The sequence below is a fragment of the Gasterosteus aculeatus genome, chromosome 20 (genome assembly GCF_964276395.1).
Source record: "Gasterosteus aculeatus chromosome 20, fGasAcu3.hap1.1, whole genome shotgun sequence".
NCBI classification, from domain to species: domain Eukaryota; kingdom Metazoa; phylum Chordata; class Actinopteri; order Perciformes; family Gasterosteidae; genus Gasterosteus; species Gasterosteus aculeatus.
The window spans coordinates 21028911-21055052 of record NC_135707.1 but is presented as its reverse complement, the minus strand read 5'-3'; the positions used below and the strand labels follow the sequence as shown (position 1 = coordinate 21055052).

The window sequence follows — 26142 nt, the reverse complement described above, 5'->3', positions numbered from 1 at the left end:
TCACTTTTGGTGTGAACGTATTATAACATATTGGTGGGATTTGGGTTTGTTATCAACTGTTCTCTACTTATTCACTTTTTCTTAGCCAACATTGTTTTTATTCGGTTCTTTATAGTATTCAGGAGTGGCACTAAACATATAATGTTGAACATCTGCGGATATATATTTCACACATGCCCCAAAAGTTAACATAGTGTGGTTCACTTTCACACTCATGTATTCCCAACCAGTCAACAAAATCCAAACCAACAACCTTGTGATTATAAGCCGGTGTACCGATGGCCCCCGGGGCCCCTAAAGCTGATTGCACCTTGTGTCAAATGGGAAATGAGAACTTGCATGGCCTACGGTTTTACACACTACAAATAAGAGGCCCCAGCTATTTACCTTTAACAGGTCTGATATCCCAGATTGAATATGCCTGAAAAAACTAAAAGGAAAAGACAAACAAGGTATTTGTTTTCTTCCAATATTGCTCAGTCTTCTTCTCCCACCTCCAAAGGCTTATTAGTATTTTGTCACAGTACCAATGCTGCTGCAAGATATTGAATGCTACCCAATTACAAAGGTGCTTACATAACTTGTTTGTTCCTTTACCTGGGTAGAGTGTGTATGGAATCTTACATTTTTCCACACTTAACTTTCAAAGCCAGCATTAGAGACCACAATATTCTGTTCATTCAAGTGTCTATATACACACACACACACACACACACACACACGCTCTGGTGTGTGAACGTCTGTCACTGGCACCCTGTGCTTTTCACAGATGAGAGCAGGTCCACCCTGAGCATCTGTGATAGACGTGAAAGGGTCTGGGGAAGGAGAATGCTATCCTGCCTGCAACATCGTTCAGTATGAGCAGTTTGGTGGTTGGTCAGTGACGGTCTGAAGAATATCCATGGAGGGACGTGGAGAACGGCAGTCTGGCTGCCTTTAGGTATTGGGATGGCATCCTTGAACCCATGGTCAGACCCTACGCTGGTGCAGGGGTATTCAACTAAAATGTAAAGCGGTCCAGTTAGATGAAATGTATAGAAGCAAAGGTCCGGAGGATCATAATGTAACTACTTAGCGTGATTAAATTACATTACATGTCATTTAGCTGACGCTTTAATCCAAAGAGACTTACAATAAGTGCATTCAACCATAAGGATACAAACATATAAATATATAAATAATAATACACAATTGACGAGTTTAATAGAATATACATCCACTAAATTCTTTTGGTAAGTTGGAGAATTAAGCTCTAATCTAGGATTTTCATATCAGGGCCGTTCTCCTCCTCACCTGGAGGAGCTCATTGCTCATTGCTGATATCGGTAGATATGAGTGAATTCTAGTACTTAAATTTAAAAGTGGACTCCCGCTTCCTCCGCTGTTGGCTTACCTGTCTCCATCCTGTATAAATAAAATCTTCGCTGGGCCGCAAAGGATATATCAAATGTGTCCTCCAAATCTCTGCCCGGAGGCCTGCGTTCGTCAACCGCATTGAGAAGAGTTGACTGAATGGGACAGCAGAGTCACGGGCAGAGTGATGCATGGGGTTGACGAATGATGAGCATCCTCTGAAGAAAGCAGCTGACGGAATGAGACACAGCTATTGTCATTTAAATAAAACATATCCATTCCATTGTTGGTATATCATTTTTGCCACATGACCTTATTGATAATGCTCTTAGAGTCCATCCACCCAAACCATCGTAAAAGGTAAATAGGACAATAATATTATATTCAGACTTTATGAAAGATGTGTCAAATTCCTTGTATGTCGAACATATTTTGATAATATATGTTCATGTATAAAGCGATTTCAGGTGTATTTTTTTTCCAATGGCAGACATCCTTGTTATGGCTGTACATATGAGCCAGCACACAGAGATACCACACAGGACACCGATAATCCCTTCAAGTAATTTAATAAGAGCAAATACTGAGAGGGAGATGAACAATTGAGGCTGAGTTTGGAGTTTCTGGGAAGGGGCTGAAGCCCGAGGGAATCAGGCAGTGGAAGATCCCACAGTAGAATCCAGGTGAAGCAGGTGGGGATGTGTGAGTGACGTGAGGCAGGTAAGCAGCAGGTAACGTCTACCGACCCTGCCTTGACGATCAACTTTGGACCTCATCTACCGCATAACCTAATCATATCAAAGAAGGACATTATTTTAAAAAGGGCATGAATTTAATGACTTGACATTTTTTCCAGAGATTCTGGTGAAACACGTTTTGCATCACACATAATAATGACAATAATGTCATCAAGTTTGGCTTACAGGGAACGTGAAACGTTGCCTCTCTGCTTGAGGATGCATACTGTCATGGTTGTGCGGGTTGCAGCCAACAGCTATAACAATGGCGCAGGAGAAGTTCAGTACTCCTTATTTTAACAGTCGGATGTGGGAAAGGTAAGGGATCTGGGATGGGCATCCTTATGCAGACTTGTCGTCAATCAAGTTGGCAAGGTTGAGACGAGGAGGGCGCGCAGTCTGACGCTGGGAAAGCACAGGCTAATCGGTAACTGCTGGGGATCAAACTCTTCCGTCGCAGTAGTTTCATGTGTGTGAACTGGCGATCTGGCCACGACTGAAGGGAGAACTGGGGTAAATGAACTTCATAAGTTAATGGGTTGCATGTGTGCAGGTAATTGATTTTAACAAATTATACTCTGTACTGTACTCTGTACTGTTGATACCTGTCTTTTGTAACTTTATTGTGTAGCCATCATAATGTGGTTGTCCTTTAACAATAAAGTGTGTCTTTATTGTATTGTGGGGGATCCACTTCGTTTCTTGAGTGGTTGTAGATTTGAAAGCACTTGTCCACAATCTGGTGATGAAACGTGAAACTTTGTGGTCCAACACCATCTCAAAAGGGATAGAATCCAGACACATGCCGCTGCAGTCTGTTTTTAGAATGACAAGCCAGCACGTGCTAGTGTCCCCTCATCCAGGGTGTTGAGGACTAATGATAATCTTTTAGGAGCACTTCACAGCATAATGAAGATATATCCCCGAGCCCACTCCTTGCAATCTGAACTTTATCAACTTTCACATCGGTTAATCTCCACAGGAGGAGAATAGGAGCAGAAGGAAAAAAAGAAGGAAACCATCAATCTTTCCTAACAGAGTGACACGCGGTAAAAGAGCAGCAGCAGAAATGACAGCTTCATTTCAGCCCGTCAGCCAAGATAGCCCATTCAGATGTTTGGTGCCCAGATGGGGTCGTCTAGCCTGCGCTTTAGTCTTAGCAGCAAGGATGAAAGTCAACGTCAGCACTCGGGCAGGTGCTGTGGGGGCTTGACGTGGTCCCTTTGGTCATAGAGATGGTATCCAACTGTGTGTTTTAAACCTTCATACCGGTCTCCTTGCCTCCACCTGTCATCCCAACATACCGGCTACCCTCCGTCTCTTTGTAACACTCCATCAGTAGTGTAACTCGTGACACACCTCACTCCTCTTCTTTGGTCCCCTCCAAAAGGACCAAGAGAGACAAAGTCTGTCATTGTTATCAGCGCGGGCCTCTGAGGAAAAAAAGGTGTGATGTGTTCACAGGTTAATTTTGAGAGACCAGGATGTGTGGTAACGCCTGGCAGTAGCCAGGGTACTGTCACTGAGGCTCTCTCTAGGCCATAATTATTCAATTCAATTCAATTCAATGAATTTTATTTTATGTAGTCTAAAATCACAAATGACCAATTTGCTTCAGAGGCCCTTACAGTCTGCAACATCCCCTGTCTCAAAACTCTCTCATCGGCACAGGAAGAAATACCCTTCGATGGGGAGAAACTTTAGGAAGAAGGAGAGGAGGATCTCTCCCGTAATGGACCGACTGCAATGGATGTCATGTGTACAGAATGAACAACGTAAAAGATTTACAATATGTTAAATTCCTACAACGGAAATGATTCAAATATATATATATCATGTTCTTGAACTACTCTTATACGTTCATGATCATCTCCTACTTGTCATCGGAGAAAAAATAAGCACTTCCTTTGAGTTTATTTTCCGTGGTACTGTTAGAAAATCATGGTTTTAAGTGACACTTCCCCCTTTTTGAAGTAGGACGGCCACGCACAATCATCCTAATTACAGAAGTCTGGTTCGAATTCACAATGTTGTCACAATGTTGAGTGCGGATCAGCGTTTGAGAAACTGAGATGACTTCATCAGGTTAATTCAAAACGTGGCTAACAGGACATTTGACAGACTTAGCCAAGGAACAGGGCCCAGGTTCTTAGTATTACTTAGTTAGGCGTTGATGAGGCTCAAAATGAGTATTTACTTAACTGCTCATACATAGTATGTTTACAATATATAAAATACAAATAGTAATCGCTATCCCCTGGGTGAAAATCTTGTGTTTCTTTGCCCACTCAACCTTGCTGCCCTCCTACTTTCTCACAGAGAAAACAACAGACTTACAGGATCCATGAAACAGCGGCCTTTAAAATATCGAGCATATAATAAAACATATTAAGCTAAAAGTAAATGAGTGTTATCTGACCAATGAACATGAAAATATCCTATTTAATTATGACCTTCGTACAAAGACACCAAAATTGTAAAATAGCTTTGAATTCAATCCTCAAAAATAACTAAATACCCTAATAAAAGTGTGCTGTCCATCGCAACGGGCTGATTCCACTGAATCAATTACACAATCAGAATTTAGCTAAGGATGTTTTGTTGATCAAGTCCAAAATAAAGTGCTGATTCTGTGTGAGTGGTTGTGATGTGGTTCTTTCACGCTGTTCAGTTTTTCTTTTTTAATTTAATTTTGGATTCATTGTCCTACTATAAAATATCCCATATACTGAAAAAATGTATTCTAAATATTTAGAATATTAGTATCCAGCTTCTGCTGCACTTTTGCCCGTCGCAATCACCCCTTAGATATATGCTTTTGCACAGGGAATAATTTCATCAAAATTTGAATTTATAATAAAAAATGCATAAGAGTTTCAAGGGGAATCTTAATACAACACCTAGCCGACTGAAAGGAAGAAAATAAGGCCCACAGCAAAGTGCTCAGGACAATTCATCCACAGATACCCAACGGGTGGGAAACGCCCCATATTAATCATCCAAGTAGACGGACACTACAACTTTTACACCCTCAGCAGAAAGGAAAAGAAAAGCAAATGCATATTAACCCTAGCAATCAAAAACCTATGTCTTTTTAATCCCTTTACACATGGAAGCGAACAGTATAATGGACGATCACGTACTGCTTGCTGGCTTCCTCCAGATAATGAGAATTTCAGCCTACTGTGAAATCCAACTGCTGATAATCGAACTTGATTATCTACTTCGGTATAATAAAACAGACTACGGGTTTCATTGATGAGTGAAGTTTCAGTTTATCAATACTGAATAAGCAAACATGGAAAATAGAAATACTGCAGTAATATTGAAGTATTCCCAACATAATAACATTCCTAATATATTAGTTTTAAATTATTATAAATAAACAAGCAATGAAGTGTTGCTGAAATTGGAGGTACAAGTGTGTTTAGTGAAATATAATTCGGTTTGAGGTTTAGAGTATGGAAAAGTATTATCCTATATGTCGTGTTTTAAAAAAACGAGGTTTTAATATATATATTTATTTTTCAAATAATAGAAAGTGAAAAAACCTAATCAAATAAATGTACTTTTCTTTTTTTGGTGCCTTTTGAAGGGCTCCGCGCCTGAAAGGTTTGTCTGATAGTGTTAAAGTGGCTACGGCAGCAGAGAGAAAAGGCACTTTTGTCAGGGTTTGCCTAGTAGCCCAAGTACCTTTTTATTGTTGACCTCAGGTTGCACTCAGCATGTCTCCCTCTTGTTTCTGGTGTCTTGTCTTCCCAGTATGCTGATTGCAGCTCCCCGTCCTGATTGTGTCTTAGTTGACTCACTTCACCTTGTGTACTTAAGTGGCGTGCTCTGTGATGTTTGTTGCAGGTTTGTCTTGTACCGTTTGTCAAACGACCCAGCCAGTTGGGCTTGTTACCAGCCCAGTTAGGTAGTGAACGTACAAACCTGTTTCGCTATTCAGATTTAGTCTCTGCGAACCCCTTTTATACTTTTCCCTAAATATACACTTTAAAAGTTATATTTTCACTGCTTTATCTCACAATGTGGCAGCTCTTTGTGATGGAGTATGCTTTGACTGATTGATTTGTATGTGTTTAGTGCGTAACTTTCAAATTCAATGTACCACGGCGGTAAATAGCCGAGCTTCCGTTCTGGTACATGCAAGCATCTCCATTCCGGGAGCTTTCCACCAGGCTTCTAGGTAAATGCAACAATTATGGAAGAGAATATTTGTTAATATAGCCAACAATATCATCAGGTCACATGGGGAAATGTTTTGGAAAATAGCATTTTGACCAAAATACATACTGATGAAAATGTTAATATTTGGATTTTACTACAAAAGGAACATCACTAGGAGGCTACATACAGAATGCTTCTTTAGACCCAAATGATGATTCTCTCTTCAGTGTGTGTGGCTTATTGTTTATAGCTTGTCGTATTGTGAAACAGGTTTTTGACAGCGGTTTGTAACGGTTCTACGAAGCACACACAAATGATGTCGTCTTGCTAGCATGGACAAACTATGTAGTAGTTTATTTGGGGAACTTGTCGACAGATGGACAGATTCAAAGACCCTCAGGCCCACTACGCGTGTAGTAGAAGTGCACAAAGCTATTTGCTAATAGATACACAAGTAAATGTCATTTGTCGCCTCGATCCTTGTCATTTCTAAACCACAGAGGACGAAGCAGGTTGGGCCCCAGCACACTCTTCCTAATATTTGCAGCTCGGTGCCATCGCTGCCCTTCAAGCCCTGTTGCTGGCGTCACGTTATCCTTATTCAGAGGCGTTAGGTCCTTGGGCTACAGATGGTGAGGAAACATCATTTTACATATATAGTAATATATAATAACTATTGGGAGAAGGTAAAAGAGATGTGTTTCTCAGTGGTGGAAACATGGCATTGCCCCCCCCCCCCCCTTTTCTCAACAGTAAGTGTGCACTTCTGCATGCAAGTGTTGCAAGATACCTTTGGGCTCGGGTGGGAGATGTGGGGAGGATGTTATATCAGCATTAAGCACACTTGGCATAAGAGAGAAAAGCAGATAAATGTATTTTTCGAAGCCAATCATCCATATCTTCATATAACTGTTTCTTTTAATCTGTACCAAGGTTACAATGTGTTGTGTGTGTGATCATTTCTATACGTCGACGTGAACATAAACCCTGAGCTGTCATTGCGGTTTCTCAAAGTTACAATTTGCTTAATCCCTTGTGATTTTGAACAGAATGAAAGGGTAAAGAAGGCATTGACAGGATCTAGCGCATATCTTAAGTAATAAATAAGTAACACTTATTCTTGAACATCTAGCAACAAACAAACAGATATCATGAAACACTCTCCACAGTTTGCAGATTGGTTTGGCCTCCAGCTGTTTGGCTAAATTGGTTCTCAGTGGACTCCCGACTTAACTGTCATAAGAATGGAATATAGCACAAGTGTGCAAACAGTAACACACACACATAACAAATGACGCTGGCCAAAATTAATTCAAAAAACCTGTCTGTATATGTTGGGTGCACATCGTTTTAATTTGGCAGGGTCTAACACCTAAGAGGCCTCTCGAGTCTCTGAGTTAACTTCACTTCCCCCCTGATGTTTTCTCCTGTGGGTGATTGTCCCTTGTTTCCTCCTGTGTCCAATCACCTGCACCTTGCCAGTGTATTTAAGCCCTGTGTGTCCCTTGTATCTTGTCGGTTCAATGAACGGGTTTCCTGAGTACTCTTGTCGATGTCTGGTGCGTTTTTGTATGTTTGTTTGTTTGCTTGCTTGAGGCTCTGGTAAGCATTTTGGCCCTAGACACGTTTTTTTGGTCGTGAAGTCTGTGTTTGAGTCCACCTGTCTCCGGTTCTGAACTTTGCCAATGACAGCAGCCACATTGTGGCATTAAAACCGATAAGACGCCTTGATTTTTACATACATTCCTGCTTTGTTCAATTTCAGTTTGTGGAAGGCTGCAGACTGATCTGTATTCAGCACTGATTGGGAGCACAGAGCTGCACTAAGCCACTTGGCACATACTAAAAAAAACATTTTCCCCTCGTGGGCTATGGATTTGCCCGTACATGGGACAGAAGGGAAGTGACTTGAATATAAGCCTTGACAGCAATTGATGACCGACGTGCCTCGGGAGGGCGAATATAGAGCACGGCCAAATAACAATCAACACGACAGAGTCAATTTATGTGTTTCCTAAACCATTCTACACCTGAGATACATACCAACCATCTCCTTTCATGTTCGATCTGACTCCCAAAGCTTAAATTACCAACAGTTGTGTTCCCCAGAGTCTTGATATAACCCTTGCTGCGAGATTTGCGCACTGCATGTTGCACTTTCTCGAATCCCTGCTGCTCTCTGCTAAAAATCATCTTCCTTGTGCTGATACCTTGTACGGTATCAAACTGTGTTCAGCAAATTTGTCATTAAATAAAGAAAATATGGATTTTGAGACACAAGAATCACACAGCAGATATTCATGGAGGGACTGAGTGGATGAGTATAATAATCTTATGTAACATGGAAATAAAAGGAAACAGGAGTCCCTTTTTTTCCTCATTCTTTATCAGAGGATCTGTAAGTTGCAACGCTTTGGATCGACCAGACAGATCCTTACAACAGCAGAAATACGAGGCGCCGGTGACCAAAGCAGCAATCAGTAGCTGCCGGCAGGCTAGTTTTTCTTATTTCTTTCGGGTTTTTTGGTTATCTTAGCCTCAACTTTAATTGTTTTTGCTGTCTCTGGAGCGGCCATGGTGTGAGATGTAACAGATATCTGAATCACAGTCTGACATTTCAGTGTTGTTTTTTCTGCATGTTATTTTCATCAGTCGCACACAATAACAACAGTGGCAGGATTGACAGGAGACTGGCTGAGATAAGCGCCAGCACAATTTGACTCGCTGCAATTTTGGTGAATGCAATATTGTCACCCCACCTCTCACAGTGAGGTGAGGTCAGGGTTCGCTGTACAAATGATGTCCTGCCCTGCAGAAACCGGTGATTCATTTCATGATTTTGTTTAAAACGTCAAAGGTGAGGGGCATCTACGATTCATATGCTGGATGTTTATTGTTCTCTGTGTCTTTGGCAGGGTTTGTCTGAGAGAACTTATACTTGATATAAATGTACATAAGCATGGCCGTGTGCCAATTTTTGGACTAATTTGCATATCTTATTTTATAACTTGTTGGAATTGTGTTTGGAATAATTTCAAGCGTGTTGGTACATATTGTAGCCAAGACTCTAATGTTTTAAAACGGTGTGAAGCATTCAGATATTTATTTGTCATGAGTACACAATAATCCTTTTCTAGCTCGTTTTGTACCAAATTAAGTGAGTCGGTGCAACAGGATATTATTAATTCCCAGCCTAACCTGCTGTGTCCTGTGCGTCAGGAAGTTAGTGATGAACTGACAGGTGAAGGCTGGCACAGTGAGCTGAATGAGGTTCAAGTAACCCTGGGAGGATGGGGTCAAATCAAAGTTCCCCCTGGACTTCCATTCCTGCAGCCGATCAGGTTCACACAGCGACTAAAGCAGAAGATTGCTGAGATACTTTAGTAAAGCTGAAGTTGGGAATATTACAGAAAAATATCTGGTCTTGGTTCCAATCCCAATGCTGTTATCCAGTAGCTGCTTGATTATCAGCATTTAAAGCCACGAAATAAAGGGCGCAAGAGAGTTCCCTCAGGCGGGGGTCCCAACCCATCACATCCCTTCCTTCTTCCTGTGTGCCCATTCACTTTCAAACACTATTTCCTAAATTGGATACATACTGTTCATGTCATGATGAAACAAGCCCCAGTGTTTTCCCCACCACCATATAAGGGGGTCGCCCTGCCTTTTTTTCCCCATTTTACCCAGTGCTTTAAAATAAATGTGTAATTCTATGACAGCATAATGGACAGGGTTGCCCAAAGATGTTTTGCATTGAAAGGTTTGCCAGGGGCCATTTTGGCCGGACTTGAATGTTTTTTCCTCACGTAGCAGCATGGCTGCCAGGTTCGACAACAGTCTCTGCCACCTGTGATGGATGGCCCAGTGGGTTAGGCAAACGCAGCTGTGATTGCATGGAGACATAATGGTGGAGAGTGGGGGGACCTGTGAGCAGGAGATGGACAGACAGGTTTTAAAAGCTTTAATTTTGCTTTGAGCTGAAACAGTCGGAGTAAATTTAAAGCCTAGCTGCGGTCATCCATAGCTTCACTTGTTTGCTCTGTGCACTGACATTTAATTAAACAGGAAATCATGCCAAGCGCACAATATTTGGGATGTAACACAAGTCCAAATTTGTCAATTAGACAGGGACAGAGGGAATTTTATTTAAAATTCCCCTTACAAATCTTTGAATGTATAGTTGCACATCTGAAGTCTTGCACCAAGCTTCTTAAGTTGCTCAAGACATCAAATATCAATCAAGAACCCTGTTTAGTCCCTGATGTTACTTGGGGAAATCTATTAGTAAAATTAAAGCAGTAATATTGAGCGAACCACCAGCTGAATATACATTCATATGCTGTAATCGTTGCACATTCCAACATTACAAAGAAGCTATTAAGTCATGCAGTGCCTTTCCTATTTGTTTTCTGGTAGCAAGAATCCATATGCCAGATATTATAGATCCCATGTTCTTATGTACAGGATAGGCTTCTGTTCATCGTTGGAGAAGGAGACACAGTTGGTTGAGGAATTGCTCAATTGTTCAAGTCTCTTCACAGAGGTAAACGTTGTGCTCAGTGTGTTTACAGCACCTTTCAGGCTTGGTTATGATGTTGCAAGGAAAACGAAGAATAGGAAAAATATCTGAGGAAACGGCACACTACATTTAGTCGTTACTTTGCGTGACTTTGGTTTCATTTCCATGGCTGGATCATTTATTGGGAACCTTTTAGAGAAAGCACTTATATAACATCACCTTCAGTTGGTCAAGTATACATCAAAGCCCGTCGTTGGTCTGACAAGTAATGGATACATTTGGGCTGTATGAGACCTGTGAACTGAATGAGTGCTCTAACAGTCCTCAACATTGAAGGATATCTAGTTCTTAAGGTTATGTTGCTCTAGTTTCTGTCCTTCTAGTTTGGCTGTAAGTCTCACCCTATTCCGGCTCAAATTGGTATACCTTCAACTCTCTCTCACTCTCTAATATATATATATAAATATATATATTAGAGAGTGCCAGGAAGCACACCAGGGCCTTATCTCCTCATCAAGGGGTGGGTGAAAAAGGAGAAGCAGAGAGGACGTTGGAGAAGATGCATGTAGGGAGAAGAACAGTGTGGGTGCTCCCTTAGATCTCCAGGGTGGAGAAGTAAATCCTGATAAGTCGGCCAACACGCTCTGGAGATAAATTTGGTTATCTGTATTTGTTTTTTCATGTTGTTTTATTAAAAACTAGATACCATTCACCTTCTTGAGTGCTGCGCTGCCATTTTCTGTGTAGGTCTCTGCGTGTTGAATGTGGTTTGCATAGTTGTCTACATATATATGTATGTATGTATGTAAGGGCTGTATTCCATATTTGGCCAAATGACATAAAGCGTTGCAAGTACTTAAAAACCTAGAATATAATTGACAACAGTTGATGATATAACAATACAGTCAATTATCAAGTCAGGATTTGTGTTTCTCTGTACCTTGAAGGTGTTCTTAGCCAATCAGACAATCGGACGCAGTCAGACAAACAATAAGTGGAAGAGTGGTACTGAATTATTAAAATTGGCTGTGTTTTTCTCCATAGAGAGACATGCTGGACGTCAGTCAAATCATGAAGGATCTGGCCAGTATGGTCCATGAACAAGGCGACGCCATAGGTAAGATGTTCTGTGCGTGTCTCTGTGTGTTGAATGTGGTTTGTATCCATTTGCAAAGATAACCTGTTTTGTGTGTTTGTTTTGACTTGATGTGCTTGAATAATACTATAAGCTTGAAAATGCTGGTGGGCAAAACAAACTTTGTATATTCTACCTCAATGTCGAACTGTTCAGATTCTTTGAGAAGGGAAATACTTAAGAGAAAATCCGTATAGCCACTCTGACATCTGTAAATGGCTCCCAACACCCTGCAGTGATAGAGACTCGGCCCAAAAACAACGTTTGCTAATTGCTGCCTTATTTGTTACAGTATCATTTTGAATGTGGCCTACAATCATACGCATAATGAAGAATAATTATTTTCTTCCAAAGGGCTTTCTTTAACTTTCACTGGTCCATATGAAACCCTGACTCACAACTAAATATTTATCAAAGATCATTAAGGTCAACCTGCTTAATACCTTTTGTGCTTTCTAGTAAGAGTCTTCAGGTCAATGCTCTAACAACGATGGATGAGTGCTACCATGTCATGTTTTCGTCTGTAATGAAATAAAGTAGGAGTCAGTCACATGCTGGTGTACTGCTTTCCAGTTGGTAATGATTCAAGCTGTGCGCCAATCAATGATGTCACACTGCAGCAAGTGTTTTTTTATCAGCCTCTCAGATTACAATCGGCTGTGAGTTCTCTGATAACTGAGAATTGCAACCTGTATCCCGCAGAGAACACAAGCACTGCTATCTTTGAGACTTACTTTGAATTCAGCATAGTCTGCATCCATTTTGTGTCTTTACTCATGCTACATGCTCAGTAGTAGAGCAGGGTCATCCTTCAATCAGAGGATAGGTGGTTCGATCCCCGGCTTCGCTAGTCCATGTTGACATGTCCTTGGGAAAGACACTACTATCACTTTGCATGGTATGAGTGGTTGTGAATGTCTTAAACGTAGTCTCATATCACTCTGAGTGGTCAGAAGACTAGAAAATTTGATTCACCATTTACATTGAGTTGTTTTACCACATGTTATTTAAAAGATGCCCCCCATTGTGCAATGTGAAATATATTGACCGAGGACAAAGTTAAAAATAGTATATCCCTCTAATCACAATAGTTTGGTTATTTGCACAGGTTTTCTTAGGTCGCATTGAAGTGTCAGAACCACTGAAACAAGCTGAGCCTTTTCAAAGATACCTTAACATGTAATGTGAAGATTTAAAAATAACGAAGAAGAGATTCACAAACAAAGAATATTCACAAACTAGTACTTCTTGCTGGATGAATTTGTATTAACTAATGACATAAAAGGAGACCTGCTGTAATTTGTGAATTCTTCATTTCCTGCTTGTTCAGCAAAGTTTGCATAGTTTTGTCAGAAAATGTGTCATTTGCATGCGAAAGACTACTAATATGGTATTTCTGACATGGAAGGTGGAAGAACAGAGCATGTTCCCACATGGATGGGGGTGCAGAGAGTTAGTAGGAGACTGTGGAAGACTGCAAGGTCGTTCTGATCATCAAAGAGCCATGCAATAATGGCCATCTCCCCATTAATAACGATGCACTTTTTTGAAAGCTTTCTTTGGCATATAGGAATAGTATGTGATTGTGCTGCGGGGGTGTTTGTAGTAAAAACAGCAGGTAATACAAAGAAACAAAAAATCTGGCCTATGAGATGAGATATGCAACCAACAAGGTTGGTTCAGCAGTCGACACAAACTTGGCATACTAAACACATATTCATTTGTACAGTCATTTGCCATCACTACAAATACAACGGATTATTAGAGACAGGCGGCGGTAACATGAGCGCCCCCTAGTGGGCTCCGGCAGACATGAGTGTGGTACCCCGTATCATAATGTTAGTCCGTCCCACGCTGTCTAAAGGCTGCCGCATGCTTCTACGTCTGCGTCTTTACGCCATTGTGTCGACGCACTGGTTTCACTTCCTGGTTGTCTTGCGTGTGTTGCAGAGCAATTCACCTCCAGAACAACAGGTGGAGTAACGTGTTTTGTTGAAGACGACCTAGAGAGTCACGTCTTTGTGTGTGGAAGTCGTTGGTTGCTTTATTTATTGATCATAGACTTTATTGCCCCGTCTATCCACACTGCTGCTTTTCATCAAGGACACATTTGTCCCGTATTTTCCTCCACGACTTTGTTCCCCTCGTTTGTGGAGATCTCCCTCCATGAATCAGAGGCCATCGGGCGTCCTCATAGTCCGCCAATGACGGCTTGTACAAGTGCTCATATTACGCATTTCTTCCCACAAAAGCTCTTCAGTCTGATCCGTTCTCTCGTAAACATTCTTCCTTTTAATAATGGCCGTATTGTGCTATGAAAACAGAAATGTGAGACTCCGTAAAGGACGTAGTCAGCAGACCAATCACAGCCTTAGCGCTGCGGGAGGCTTGCGTCGCTAGTCTAGAATAGTTGGTCGACGCACGCAAGGAGTGAAAAGGCACGAAAGGGACTCTCTTGCGTCTGTGTGTCCTTGTGTTTCTCTGAAAACGCAGAAGCATAAACTAGGCTTAAGTGGTAAATTGATCTGAAGCTCCGTTGTAACATGCTAACCAATAGTTAGCTTACATTCTTTATTTTGCTTGGCAGCTATAAGAGTGTTCTGCCACAAGGTGTGCTATGAGGATCCTAACTCGGGTATCCTTACCAGATTACACCTATGCTGTATTCTGCAATAAACGGCAGTCCGAGGAAGTCCACTTGTGAGCTGGCATAGGGACGTTACCACAATCAGGAATCAGGAAACATTTATTGCCAAAATAATTGTAATACGTACAAGGAATGTGACTTGGCAGTCGGTGCGTGACAGTAGACAGTGTAACAATAGACAACAAGACAGCAGTGCACAAGTAATAAAAATAAAATGAAATGCTAATGCTATGGGTTAGTAGAATAAGGCTATGGGTTAGTATAAAATAAGAGAATAACGTTAAAGTTAAAAATTAAAAATATTTCAAAAGTTAAAAATGTACTAAACAATAAAGTGCACTAGCAAACAAGTGACAAAGTGACGAGCGAGAAATGACAGTCAAAGTGACATGTGCAGATGATGGCCTTGTAGAAGTGGACCATCATCGTCTTTGGCAGGTTGAATTTCTTCAGCTGCCTCAGGAAGAACAACCTCTGCTGAGCCTTCTTGGTGATGGAGCTGATGTTCAGCTCCCACTTGAGGTCCTGGGTGATGATGGAGCCCAGGAAACGTAAGGAATCCACAATAGTGACGGGGGAGTCACACAGGGTGATGGGGGAGGGTGGGGCTCTGTTCCGCCGGAAATCCACAACCATCTCCACTGTCTTTAGAGCGTTGAGCTCCAGGTTGTTCTGGCTGCACCACGACACCAGATGGTCAGACTCCCACCTGTAGGCGGACTCGTCCCCACCAGAGATCAGTCCAATGAGGGTGGTGTCATCCGCAAACTTCAGGAGCTTGACGGACTGGTGACTGGAGGTGCAGCTGTTGGTGTACAGGGAGAAGAGCAGAGGGGAAAGAACGCAGCCTCGGGGGGAACCGGTGCTGATGGTCCGAGAGGCTGAGACATGTTTCCCCAGCTTCACGTGCTGTTTCCTGTCAGACAGGAAGTCTGTGATCCACTTGCAGGTGGAGTCGGGCACGTGTAGCTGAGTTTGTCCTGCAGCAGAGACGGGATGATGGTGTTGAAGGCAGAGCTGAAGTCCACAAACAGGATCCTGGCGTAGGTTTCTGGGGAGTCCAGATGCTGGAGGATGTATTGGATGTATTGGAGGGCCATGTTGACAGCATCAGACCTTTTGGCTCTGTAGGCGAACTGCAGGGGGTCCAGGAGGGGGTCGGTGAGGGACTTAGGTGGGTCAGGACTTGCCGTTCAAAAGACTTCATGACTACAGAGGTCAGGGCGACGGGCCTGTAGTCATTGAGTCCTGTGATCCTGGGCTTCTTGGGAACAGGGATGATGGTGGAGGCCTTGAAGCAGGCTGGTACGTGGCATGTCTCCAGGGAGGTGTTGAAGATGTCGAATGGTTCATTTCAGGGTTAGACTTTGTTCTAATCTTTAGTGGGTGAGCATAAACATCTGTTTCTCACCCTTCTTCAACGCAGTTGTTGCATTCAGTCAATGAGCTCCATTCACTCACTTACCCTCGTGTTCTTGCTTGGTTTTCTGGACTAGCTAAATTGGTACAGTAATTATCAGAGGCCATCTTAACATTAAACATACATATCTGAAGTGGCTGAAGCCTTTTTACTCTCAACACCAAAACAATCAATGGCACTGTCACTGTTACTGGCTGGTTGCAAATGTATTACGCTAATTATGTGGTGATAACAAATATTTTTGGCCGTCCAATTCATTAAACATGTTCTGTCTCATCCCATTAACTTCTATGTAATGGCATTCTTTGAATGAAGCTCTGCTGTCTACAGTGTAAACCATTAGCAGTCAATGATAACACCAGGGGCTGTTATGTAACTTTCTGTAAAGATTGCACATAACAATTGAACACAAGTCCGTGCCTTTGTTGAGCTGAGGAATGCCCCAGTTGGCACACAAATATTAAAGAGTGAATTTGCTGTTTTGGCTGATAGTAGTTTTCAGTTCATTTCCAGATGTAAACATCAAGAGCTTTTTAGATGGTAATAGTCCGTTGATGGACAACATGATGACTAATGATCCTTAAAATATGATTTAAAAAAAAACAGCATTTTGACTGAGGCAGTCTTCAACCGTTTATCCTGTACTATGATGGGGTTGCCCCAATGCAGATGGTATTACCCCCTTTCCGGCCAAACAAGGCTCGGCTGCGTTATCGAATCTCCATTTTAACCGCAAGATTGAAGCCTAATAATTATATTGAAAATAGACTGATACTACACTTAAATCATAGATAGTTAAGATGACAACCTGGTTTCCAATTGCTTAAATCTATTTGGGATACCCTTCTATCCAGGCATGGGATGAGAAGATGCTTAACTTTTAGTGAATGTGAGGCTCTTTGTTATTTCCGCAGTGGAGCTAATGGCCGTAGCTCACATGGCACTAATTGATTATGACTTTGTCTCAAGTCACAGTGTCACTGAAGTGTAGTGGCCACCTCCGGGTCCCAAACCTTTTTTGCCTCACGGTCCGGTTTCATGGGAACCATGGGCCGGTCTGTCAGGAAATGGGGGAGCCTACACATCTGGAACAGAACACCTAAATTCCAGCTCCTAGTACTAAAATATATTTGGGGTAATTTGGCACAAGGTGTTTGGCAAAAGATTATTGAATTATTTTTGTATTCCTTAGGAAAAGTAAACACCATATTGACTATATCCTTAGCTACAAACATTTCCAAAAATGTAACCTAATAAACTGAACCAAAAGATTTTTCTCAATAAATCAATTTGAAAAAGTAAATTTGCCCTTTTACACATTTACGGGTGAAATCGAATCAATTTCCATTGCATGCTGAGTGCTACCCGACCACCATTTTCGAAATTGTTGGAATAGATTTGACCTATTAACAACCCATCTTCTCCTTGTTTCTTTAGACAGCATTGAAGATTACATCCAGACCACATCATCCAATGTGGAATCAGCCAATCAAGAGCTTGCAAAGGCCAACCAGTACCAGGTATAACAAAACGCCACAACTGCAATATGCTCCATGTTTATTATTCACTTTCATTTGTGTACTTGACTAAATTTAGCTTGATCAGCCATGCAAAGAGGGACTTTGCTAACTAGATTACACAGCTTTATCACATCCCCCACTACTATAATAACAGTGATGTAGTTTTTTGTCATACCTTACTAGCTTTTGTCTGAGTTAAGTTAATTTGTAAAGAAACTGAAAAACAGTTGACTGGAGTCTTCTAAAAACATAATACCACATACGTAATTCCAATTCCATGAACAAGTCTCACTTCTAATGAGATACAGGTTATACATTTGAAAATTCTTCCGAAGAGAGGAAAATGCCTTAATGGGCAGATAACTGCAGCAAGACATTTAATAGCAAATTGATTTTTTTTTCTACTTGTATTTTGTCGATGACTGGCAATTTCCACTTCACAGCACACATTAGAGAAACACTTTGAGATGCTCAAGGGTCTGCTTCTGCTCTTTATTTTCAAGGAAAGATATGTGTCTTCTGCCATCCTCTCAGTAGGCAAGAGCTCACAGTCGCAGTGTACTTTGTAGGCCCCTGGCTACGTTAAATAATGTATTGACTCAAGTGTCACTGGGTTAATAAAAGATCTACCTTTTTATAACATGGTAGCATACCTTCAGATCTGCATCTTAAGTCTACACCCTAACCATGAAATAGGCAGTATATATTGTTTTGATTTGTGAGTAGTTTTTATACGCATGGTTTATTAACACGATATCAGCAGATATTAAAATAAAACAATTTTCTGGGCTGTTTCTGGAGTTGGTTGCAATCGTTTGTCTGTCTCCCAATGCTACTGCCCTGCTAGAGAATGAACAAATGAGCAAATGGCAACAGCTTTCCCATTAATTGTTATTTTATTAGCTCAAGGAGAACTGAGCTGTGACCAAGCTCACACTGAGCAATTTACCTCTCTGCCAATCCAGACTGCTGCTGTCTTTGCAGGCGGACTGAGAGACAGTATGACGAACCACTTGCAGATATCGTTCAACGCTGACATTAAAAAGGAACCCTCTTTGAGTGGTCAGTGCCCTGCTACTTTGTGCACCTGGCTTGCACCTAACTCCAATGTGAACACCCCTGCATCCTTACTAGGCACTCCGAACAACTGATGAAGTGCAAGTTTGAGACAGGAGGTAATGTGGGCTGGTCAAACAAACACTACCAATATGGCAGCGGTTCCGGGTACCCAACCCTACTCGTGACTCTGTTGATAGAAGTCATCCAGTGTTAAGCACTGCCTCTGGCAGTCAGTAAGGATGGAATAGAACAAACGTTACGTATATAACTATGGTTCTATGAATCCTAGAAGACTGCCAGAGTTCAGGTCACTCAGAATAACGTGAACCTGTGAGAAGAGATCTTAAGATGACACCGGAACTGGGGGTTATTCGAGGTCACAGGTGACTTGACCTGCACAAACTCATGATACTAGTCAATATGCTGTGCATACTTTTGGGGGGTCTTAATCTCAATATATTTCATTTTTATTTTTATTTTTAATGAAGCTTAACACAGAAAAACAAACAAAACCTCAAACAACATAATTGCACAATCAATTAAAACTTTGACCACCCAATTTGTGAAGTATGGATCAAGCAATGTTTTCCTGTGTGATTTGATAAAAGTGAGAACAAATAGCAACTTTACCACTGTAAGAGCCATTTTTGTTCTTGTTTTGATTGTTAGCTCCACCCCCTTAGGTGTTGATGTCTGTGAGAAGCGAAATAGTTTTTTGACCGTGAACGTGAGCGTGAAGCGTGAGCGTGGACCGTGTGTGGACGTGGAACGAGAGCGTGAATGTGAAGTGTGGACGTGAACGTGACAGGGTGGAAGAGCCATGTACAAAGATAATTGGATGTCTCAAGGAGTTTTTAAACGCGTCAAAACGAACTGAAAACAGCAACCAAGAGGACCTAACTTAAGATAGGGTCTCTACAAACACATTACATACCCTCGCAATACATCTATTCATTTTCATTCTCTGAAATATTAACAAAGCTTATACTTTTATTTTGCTTAACGTTAAGTCTTTTATTACTTTTCAACTGTCTTCAATGCCTCTACATCAATTGACACCAAACTATCTAAACTGGTTTGTTTAGTGATCACTCCACATACATTGGGTTGTAAAATTATAGTTCGAGTTTCTGCGGCTGGTGATGCTTCCCGAACAAAATGACAATTCGCTGCTTAAATAGCACACACTTCCATTGAAATTCCGTTTTCCTTTCAATGCTTACACTTGAACAGACACTTTAGACCTTTGCTTCAGTGATAAGTCATACACAATTCCATGAGCAACACATTTTGTAGTTTTTTCACTGAAACTCACCGCAAAATATTTGGTAATGTCACACAATTTTTGTATATCTTGTGGGTTGTAAAATCCTTGTCAACACAGCCAACAAAGCTCTGATTGGTGTTCATTTTTTTTATTCAATCATTTTGTGAGTTTGTGTCTGTGATGCACATCAGTGTTGTCTCTTCATTGGGGAGATCACTGTCGAAGACGCTGTGAAGCTATTAAGACCAGAAAGAATGATTAACTAGGTCCCATGTTGCTTTTAACCACATCTACAAACAGACGTTCAAAAAACGTTTACTTCTAAACCAATTTTCAGTGTCGGCCATAGACGTCTTTTCAGCGGAAAAATGCCCACTGGATATATCAAGGCCAATCTAAAAATAAAGTTTCCCAACAGATGAACCCAAATCTGGCTCAGGTTCACTCGAGTGTCATTGTTTGAGAGTTGCATTTGCTCTCCGACCTCTCAATAAAATAAAAAGATTGAATATTTTACATCAAGTGCACTGATGAAGCCTTCATCACTTCTTGAAGCTGGTCTACATGCACCACAGCACATCTTTACCGATGGCCAATTAAGACCGGGTGTCTTTTTTTTTCTCGTGCACCGCATTGTCTACTGAGTTTACACTGAAAATGAATTAAATTTTTAATCCATTATTTGAGGTTTCTCAAGTTGCAATGATATTTTATCATCTTGTCTGTGTTCAGTGGACCACAATCTCCCATTGTTAATTTATGCACAAGAAGGTTTTTACTTACCAATAAAACATAGATGTTTTACCAAATCAGTGAACAAAAGCTGTAGTAATTTCAAGCATAGCAAAAAGAGTATAAAATAACTGAAATCATTTTTTATTTAGATTGGAAGGACGGGGGGGAGGCAGGACGCGCAGTTTAGAGTCCATTATTCTGCCTAGGAAGCAACTACATTCTTGTGAGTATGAAGAATCTAAATCAATGCTACACCATTTCCCCCCAGCATAATAGAATGTACTATAGAGTGACTGCTATTGTCTTCACGAAAGGAACAGAAAAGGTGGATGGCCTGTAAATTAATGGGTAGACAAATGATGAACCCATCTACTCGTACACACATACAAATCGTTGCCCTTTTAAAAGAATTCAATCAGGAGAGACTTCTGAACTTTTAACAATGATTTATTTACACAAGTATAAGTGTTAAAAGTTTGTCGGGGCTTGGACTCCAGCCGTAGGTTAGACTAGGGGCCGGGATGCCGAGATCAGATGAGGCATATCCCCCAAAACCAGGTTTATTTCATGCATGCAAAAGTAAATACTTACGGCCCCTGAAGGGTTCGAGCCGGCGTGTCATCCTGAGCTGTTAAAGGGTCGTTAGGGGAGCATATAGTGGGTGAAGTGAAGTCACAAACAGTATATGACAAGTTTACCAAGAAAAGGATAGAGGAAGGTTTCAATGGACCACAGACAAGGAAACAGGGGCCAGGGAGACCCAGGAGGCTCTAGCTGGACCACAGTAAGGCATTAAGGGATTTCAACAGACCCCGAAGTGGAAGAAAGGGTCTCAATAGACCGCAGGACGGGATAGGTTGGGGTCGAGGTAGGCCGCACACAAGGGTAGGCTGTGGTTATTTTAAGCCCGTAGACAAAATAGGTTGTGGTCATGCTAGGCCGCAGAAAAGGACAGTTAGGGTCAAGAGAGACCGCAGTATATATAGTTGCGGATGGTCTTATTCTTTCTTTTGATGCCCTCGCCAGAACAACCAGAGGAGGTTCGCTCAGACCGGGATACGGATGGTCACTATGGTGCCGTTTGACAGGTCACGTTAGACTGCGCACCTACAGAGTGTAGCTTGACTGGTTACATTAGACCGCTGAACATAGAGGGTGCCGCTTGACCAGTCACGTTGGACCGGGCTCCTACAAGATGAAGCTGGACTGGTCACATTAGACCATTGAACATAGAGGGTGCCGCTTGACAGGTCATGTTAGACCGGGCACATACATGGTGTTGCTTGACTGGTCACGTTAGATTGCTGGTGTTGCTTGACAAGTCACGTTAGACCACTGACCCTTCAAGTTGTCTGTGGCCGGGTCCACCTCGGACCGGGATCGATATTCTGGAGTGACTGGTCGCCATACACAGTGACACCTGCCCATCAGTAACTAACATCCACACACTGTAGTCGCAGTTACAGGAGCCATGTTGGGTTAAGTGTCTTGCCCAAGGACACATCGACATGCGGGTTAGCCAGGCCTGGGATCGAACCGACAACCCTCAGATTGGGGGACGACCGTGCTCCCCACTAACCCACAGTCGCCGCTTCACCCACAGTCGCCGGTACAGCCAGTTTATTAAATAGCCAACCAGAGAGGAGAACATGTGGATCACTGTTACACCACAGTAAGCAGGGCTTATCACGCCGTCCCTCATGTTGCGCTGGGACACTCTGACCACGTCATGGTCCATCTGATTCCTGCGTACAGGCAGAAACTAAAGCTCTGCAAACCTGTGGTGAGGAAAGTGGACCAGTGAGGTGCTACATTGGCTTCTGTGAGGACAGCTGTGTACCATCATGCACCAGGGTGAGTTATAACAACGACAGACCCTTGTCCACAGCGGAACTCAGAAAACTACGACTGCAGAAAGATCAGGCATTTATGAGTGGGGAAAAATACAGGTTTAGCAAGGCGGTGAGATGCTAAACGACTGTACTCTGAGAAACGCCAACAAGAGTTCTCAACAAGCCCAAAACCCCGCACTCCATGAATGACCTCCGACTGGCAGATGAGCTGAACGAGTTCTACTGCAGATTTGATTGACAATGTCCTGACTCCATCCCCGACAGCTCCACCAACCTGCCCCAGACCCCCACCAACCAGAGCCAACAGGTCTGTAGATGATGCTGTCAACATGGCCCTCCACTACATCCTCCAGTATCTGGACTCCCCAGGAACCTACGCTAGGATACTGTTTGTGGACTTCAGCTCTGCCTTCAACACCATCACCCCGTCTCTGCTGCAGGACAAACTCTACCAGCTGCACGTGCCCGACTCCACCTGCAAGTGGATCACAGACTTCCTGTCTGACAGGAAGCAGCATGTGAAGCTTCAGCATCGGTTCCCCCCAAGGCTGCGTTCTTTCCCCTCTGCTCTTCTCCCTGTACACCAACAGCTGCACCTCCAGTCACCAGTCCGTCAAGCTCCTGATGTTTGAGAATGACACCACCCTCATTGGACTGATCTCTGGTGGGGATGAGTCCACCTACAGGTGGGAGTCTGACCATCTGGTGTCGTGGTGCAGCCAGAACATCCTGGAGCTCAACGCTCTAAAGACGAGACAAAAGTGGAGATGGTTGTGTATTTCAGGAAAGGTTAGCAAACCACTGGCCTTGGTAGAACCCCCCAAAACCCACGGATGGAGTGGCAGCTGTGAATAGTTGCTGTGAATATAAGGAATTCACAATGTCGTCGTAACAGAACAATACTCAGTTCCAGGGCTCGAGCAGGAGAGCCCGGAACGGAAACCATCATCTGTTTCTTTTTTTCTCTTGTTGGCTGCATATTTAGCCAGAGAGTAAACTCCACATATGAAAATGCATACTTAGCTTAACCAGGCCCAGCCTCTAATAACGCGTTGCTGTCGTACGGATTCTGTCTGGTGCTTGCTGAAATGACAACTGACAGCAACAGAGATGAGAACAACTTTTAACATTGACGGCCCTGACGCGGTTGGGGGTGGAGGCACCGTTTCTGTAAACCAATCAGCTAATGGCATTCCCACATAGACAGCAGGGCCCCTAAGGCAGGCATTAGCGTCTCCAGTCTTCCTGACTGAATTTACACCTAAGCTTCATTTAAATGAATAATCTGATCAGAGTGTGAAAGCCCTGGCTTATCACTGGACTTGGACAGTGGTGGTCTAATGCTGACAGGAGGCTGCGTTAATGCGTTAATTAAGCAGCAGCAACAATTATTACTACTATTTTGATACGTCTCTTTTTAAATGGTGCCCCATTTGTAAGGCACATGCGTTTTTGTGGGTTGCCCCCACCATCTTCTCGAAATGCCAAGCAACCTATTCTGCTATTGACTCTTTTGGTGTTGTTCGGTGGATTGGATGATTGAATTATTGGTGACAAGGAAGAAACAGGTAATTATTGGCAATTTTGCAATTTATTATTTTAACAAACAGGACCAGTCACCAATTGACCACGGCACCAGGGCCCACGCCCACAGTTGTTGACAGTCAGGCACCTAATTCTAAGCATAAAACTGTATTGTAGATGAATATAAAGTACAACATTTTCCTTTTAGTGTGAGGTTGTATTTTCCTCATTCCATTTCTGTCTCTTTTGCAACACTATAAGAAGGTACTCCTGGGTTCAGCATTTATTTCATTTGATATTGAGGTGATAAAAAAACAACAACAAGCAATGACATTATGCTTCTGTTATTGTGATTGAAGACATTACAATACCCCCCTCACCTCCCAACCCAAAATGTGGGGTCAAATCAAGCCGCCACAGTGTGAAGCAAGGTTGCACATACACACCAAAACACAGGCACACACAATGGGAAAGGGACTATGAAGCAAAGCTTACCCTGTTGAATCCAGTGTGATAGTAAATGCCAGAGAGATTAGTTCAACTCCCTTGCCCAAGGTTAACCCTGAATAGAAGCAATTATGATCCTCAGTCAAAAAGCTTTAATCAGTGTTCGTTGTAGTATTTAAGAGCTTGAATGAATAAATCACATTGCAATCAATGGCTTTGATGTCCCTTTAAAAATGAGATTTGAGTTGGTCAGTGTTGTTGCTAATTATATACTAATAATTGACCAATCATTTATTAATGAAGAATGGCAAGGGTAGGAAAAATTGCTGCAGCTGTACAATAGTGTTGTAAGTCATTACAGAAATAAGTCCTGAATTGGCAACATTTATTTTTTGTTGGGTTATTCATAAAAATTGACCTACTACCAACAGGTTCCCACTGCCACTGCAGCTTCTGTGTTAACTGAAAATTAAGTTACGTTATGGATATGTCACTTGCTATGAATTGGCATGAGTAAAACAATATGATAGCAATGACTTGATACCAGGCTCAGTGGCTTCGGTGAAGCAAGATGGCAAATTGCTGTGGTTTAAGGGCTACAGCAGTCTGAACTTTCGTCACTTGTGTGACCACCGGTTTCCACTACAGTGTTCAAAAGGTTCCCACCCCATAGTGCACCTAAGACCATGAGGCCACCGCTGCGGCCTCAGCAATTGAAGTTCAGAACATAGACCACTTTGGTTCAATGTCCCCTACCTTCACAGGAAGAGAAGCGTCGCCGAAGGTGTGAGGTAAAACTCTTTTGGCTTCCTCCAGATGTTCCCAGTTCACCCACATTTGCACCAGGAGGAATGTACGAGTCCTGTGCTCTTCTCAGGGGTCTGCCAGTTAAACAGACATAAGCCACGAGTAGGCTTAGTAGTGAATTAGCCTTAGGTCCAAGCTAAGATAAGTTCAATTAATTTTATTTTGTAGAGCCCAAAATCGCAAGTTACAAATTGCCTCAGAGGGCTTTACAGTCTGAACACATGCAACATCCTCTGTCCAGAAACCCACACAAAACTCCTTCCATGGCGAAAAAAGGGAAGAAACCGTATTGAGAACATCAGAGGAGGATCCGTCTCCTGATGGACAGACTAGAATGATGTCATGTGTACAGAATGAACAATGTAAAAGATGTATAATACATTCAGTTCCTATAACAGAAATGATTCAAGTAATTGTGAGTAGTAAGCAGGTGTACGGCAGGACCACTGCAGGGACAACCACCATCAGATAGAACCACCATCAGATAGAACCACCATCAGATAGAACGACTATCACATAGAACCACCATCAGATAGAACCACCATCAGATAGAACGACTATCACATAGAACCACCATCCACAGAAGCCTCTGGGGAGGGAAAGCACAAAGACTATAGGAAAGGGTACTCTTGGTTTATGATGACAGTAATATGATTACTATTTATAATAATGATGAGGATGATAGCAGCAGTAGGTGTCAGCGGGGCCACGGTAGGACGCAGGAACAGGGTCCAGATAGAACCATGATCCATGGAAACCTGTGTGGCGAGAAAGCACAAACACTCCACGGAAGAAACAAAGTTAGTGATGCACATTAATGTTTACACCAACAGAAATGGGAATATCAATGGTCTAGTGCAGGGGTCTCAAACTACGGCCCTCCGGGGGGGTACGGCCGGCTTTGGCGTGCCGTTTGCCGGTCGGACCGTCCGCGCCGCCACCCATCCCT

General features: G+C 42.4%; 1 protein-coding gene across 6 annotated transcripts in view; it reads left to right on the top strand.

The window, feature by feature from the left end:
• The window catches only part of tsnare1 (T-SNARE Domain Containing 1), a 111277-nt gene that overhangs the window by 62803 nt on the left and 22332 nt on the right, over window positions 1-26142 (top strand). For 3 of the 6 annotated variants that reach the window (XR_005710251.2, XM_040165451.2, XM_040165446.2), the window contains exons 9-10: window positions 11824-11896; window positions 17419-17501. Coding sequence is in view for 3 of the 6 variants with exons in the window: in XM_040165451.2 (XP_040021385.2) it covers window positions 11824-11896; window positions 17419-17501 (156 nt within the window). In the remaining 3 variants the exon portion in view is untranslated. Of the gene's footprint in view, window positions 1-11823; window positions 11897-17418; window positions 17502-20711; window positions 20786-22679; window positions 23001-26142 lie in introns of those variants that run through there. The other 3 variants (XR_013453533.1, XR_013453534.1, XM_078094112.1) reach the window with 2 other exon arrangements.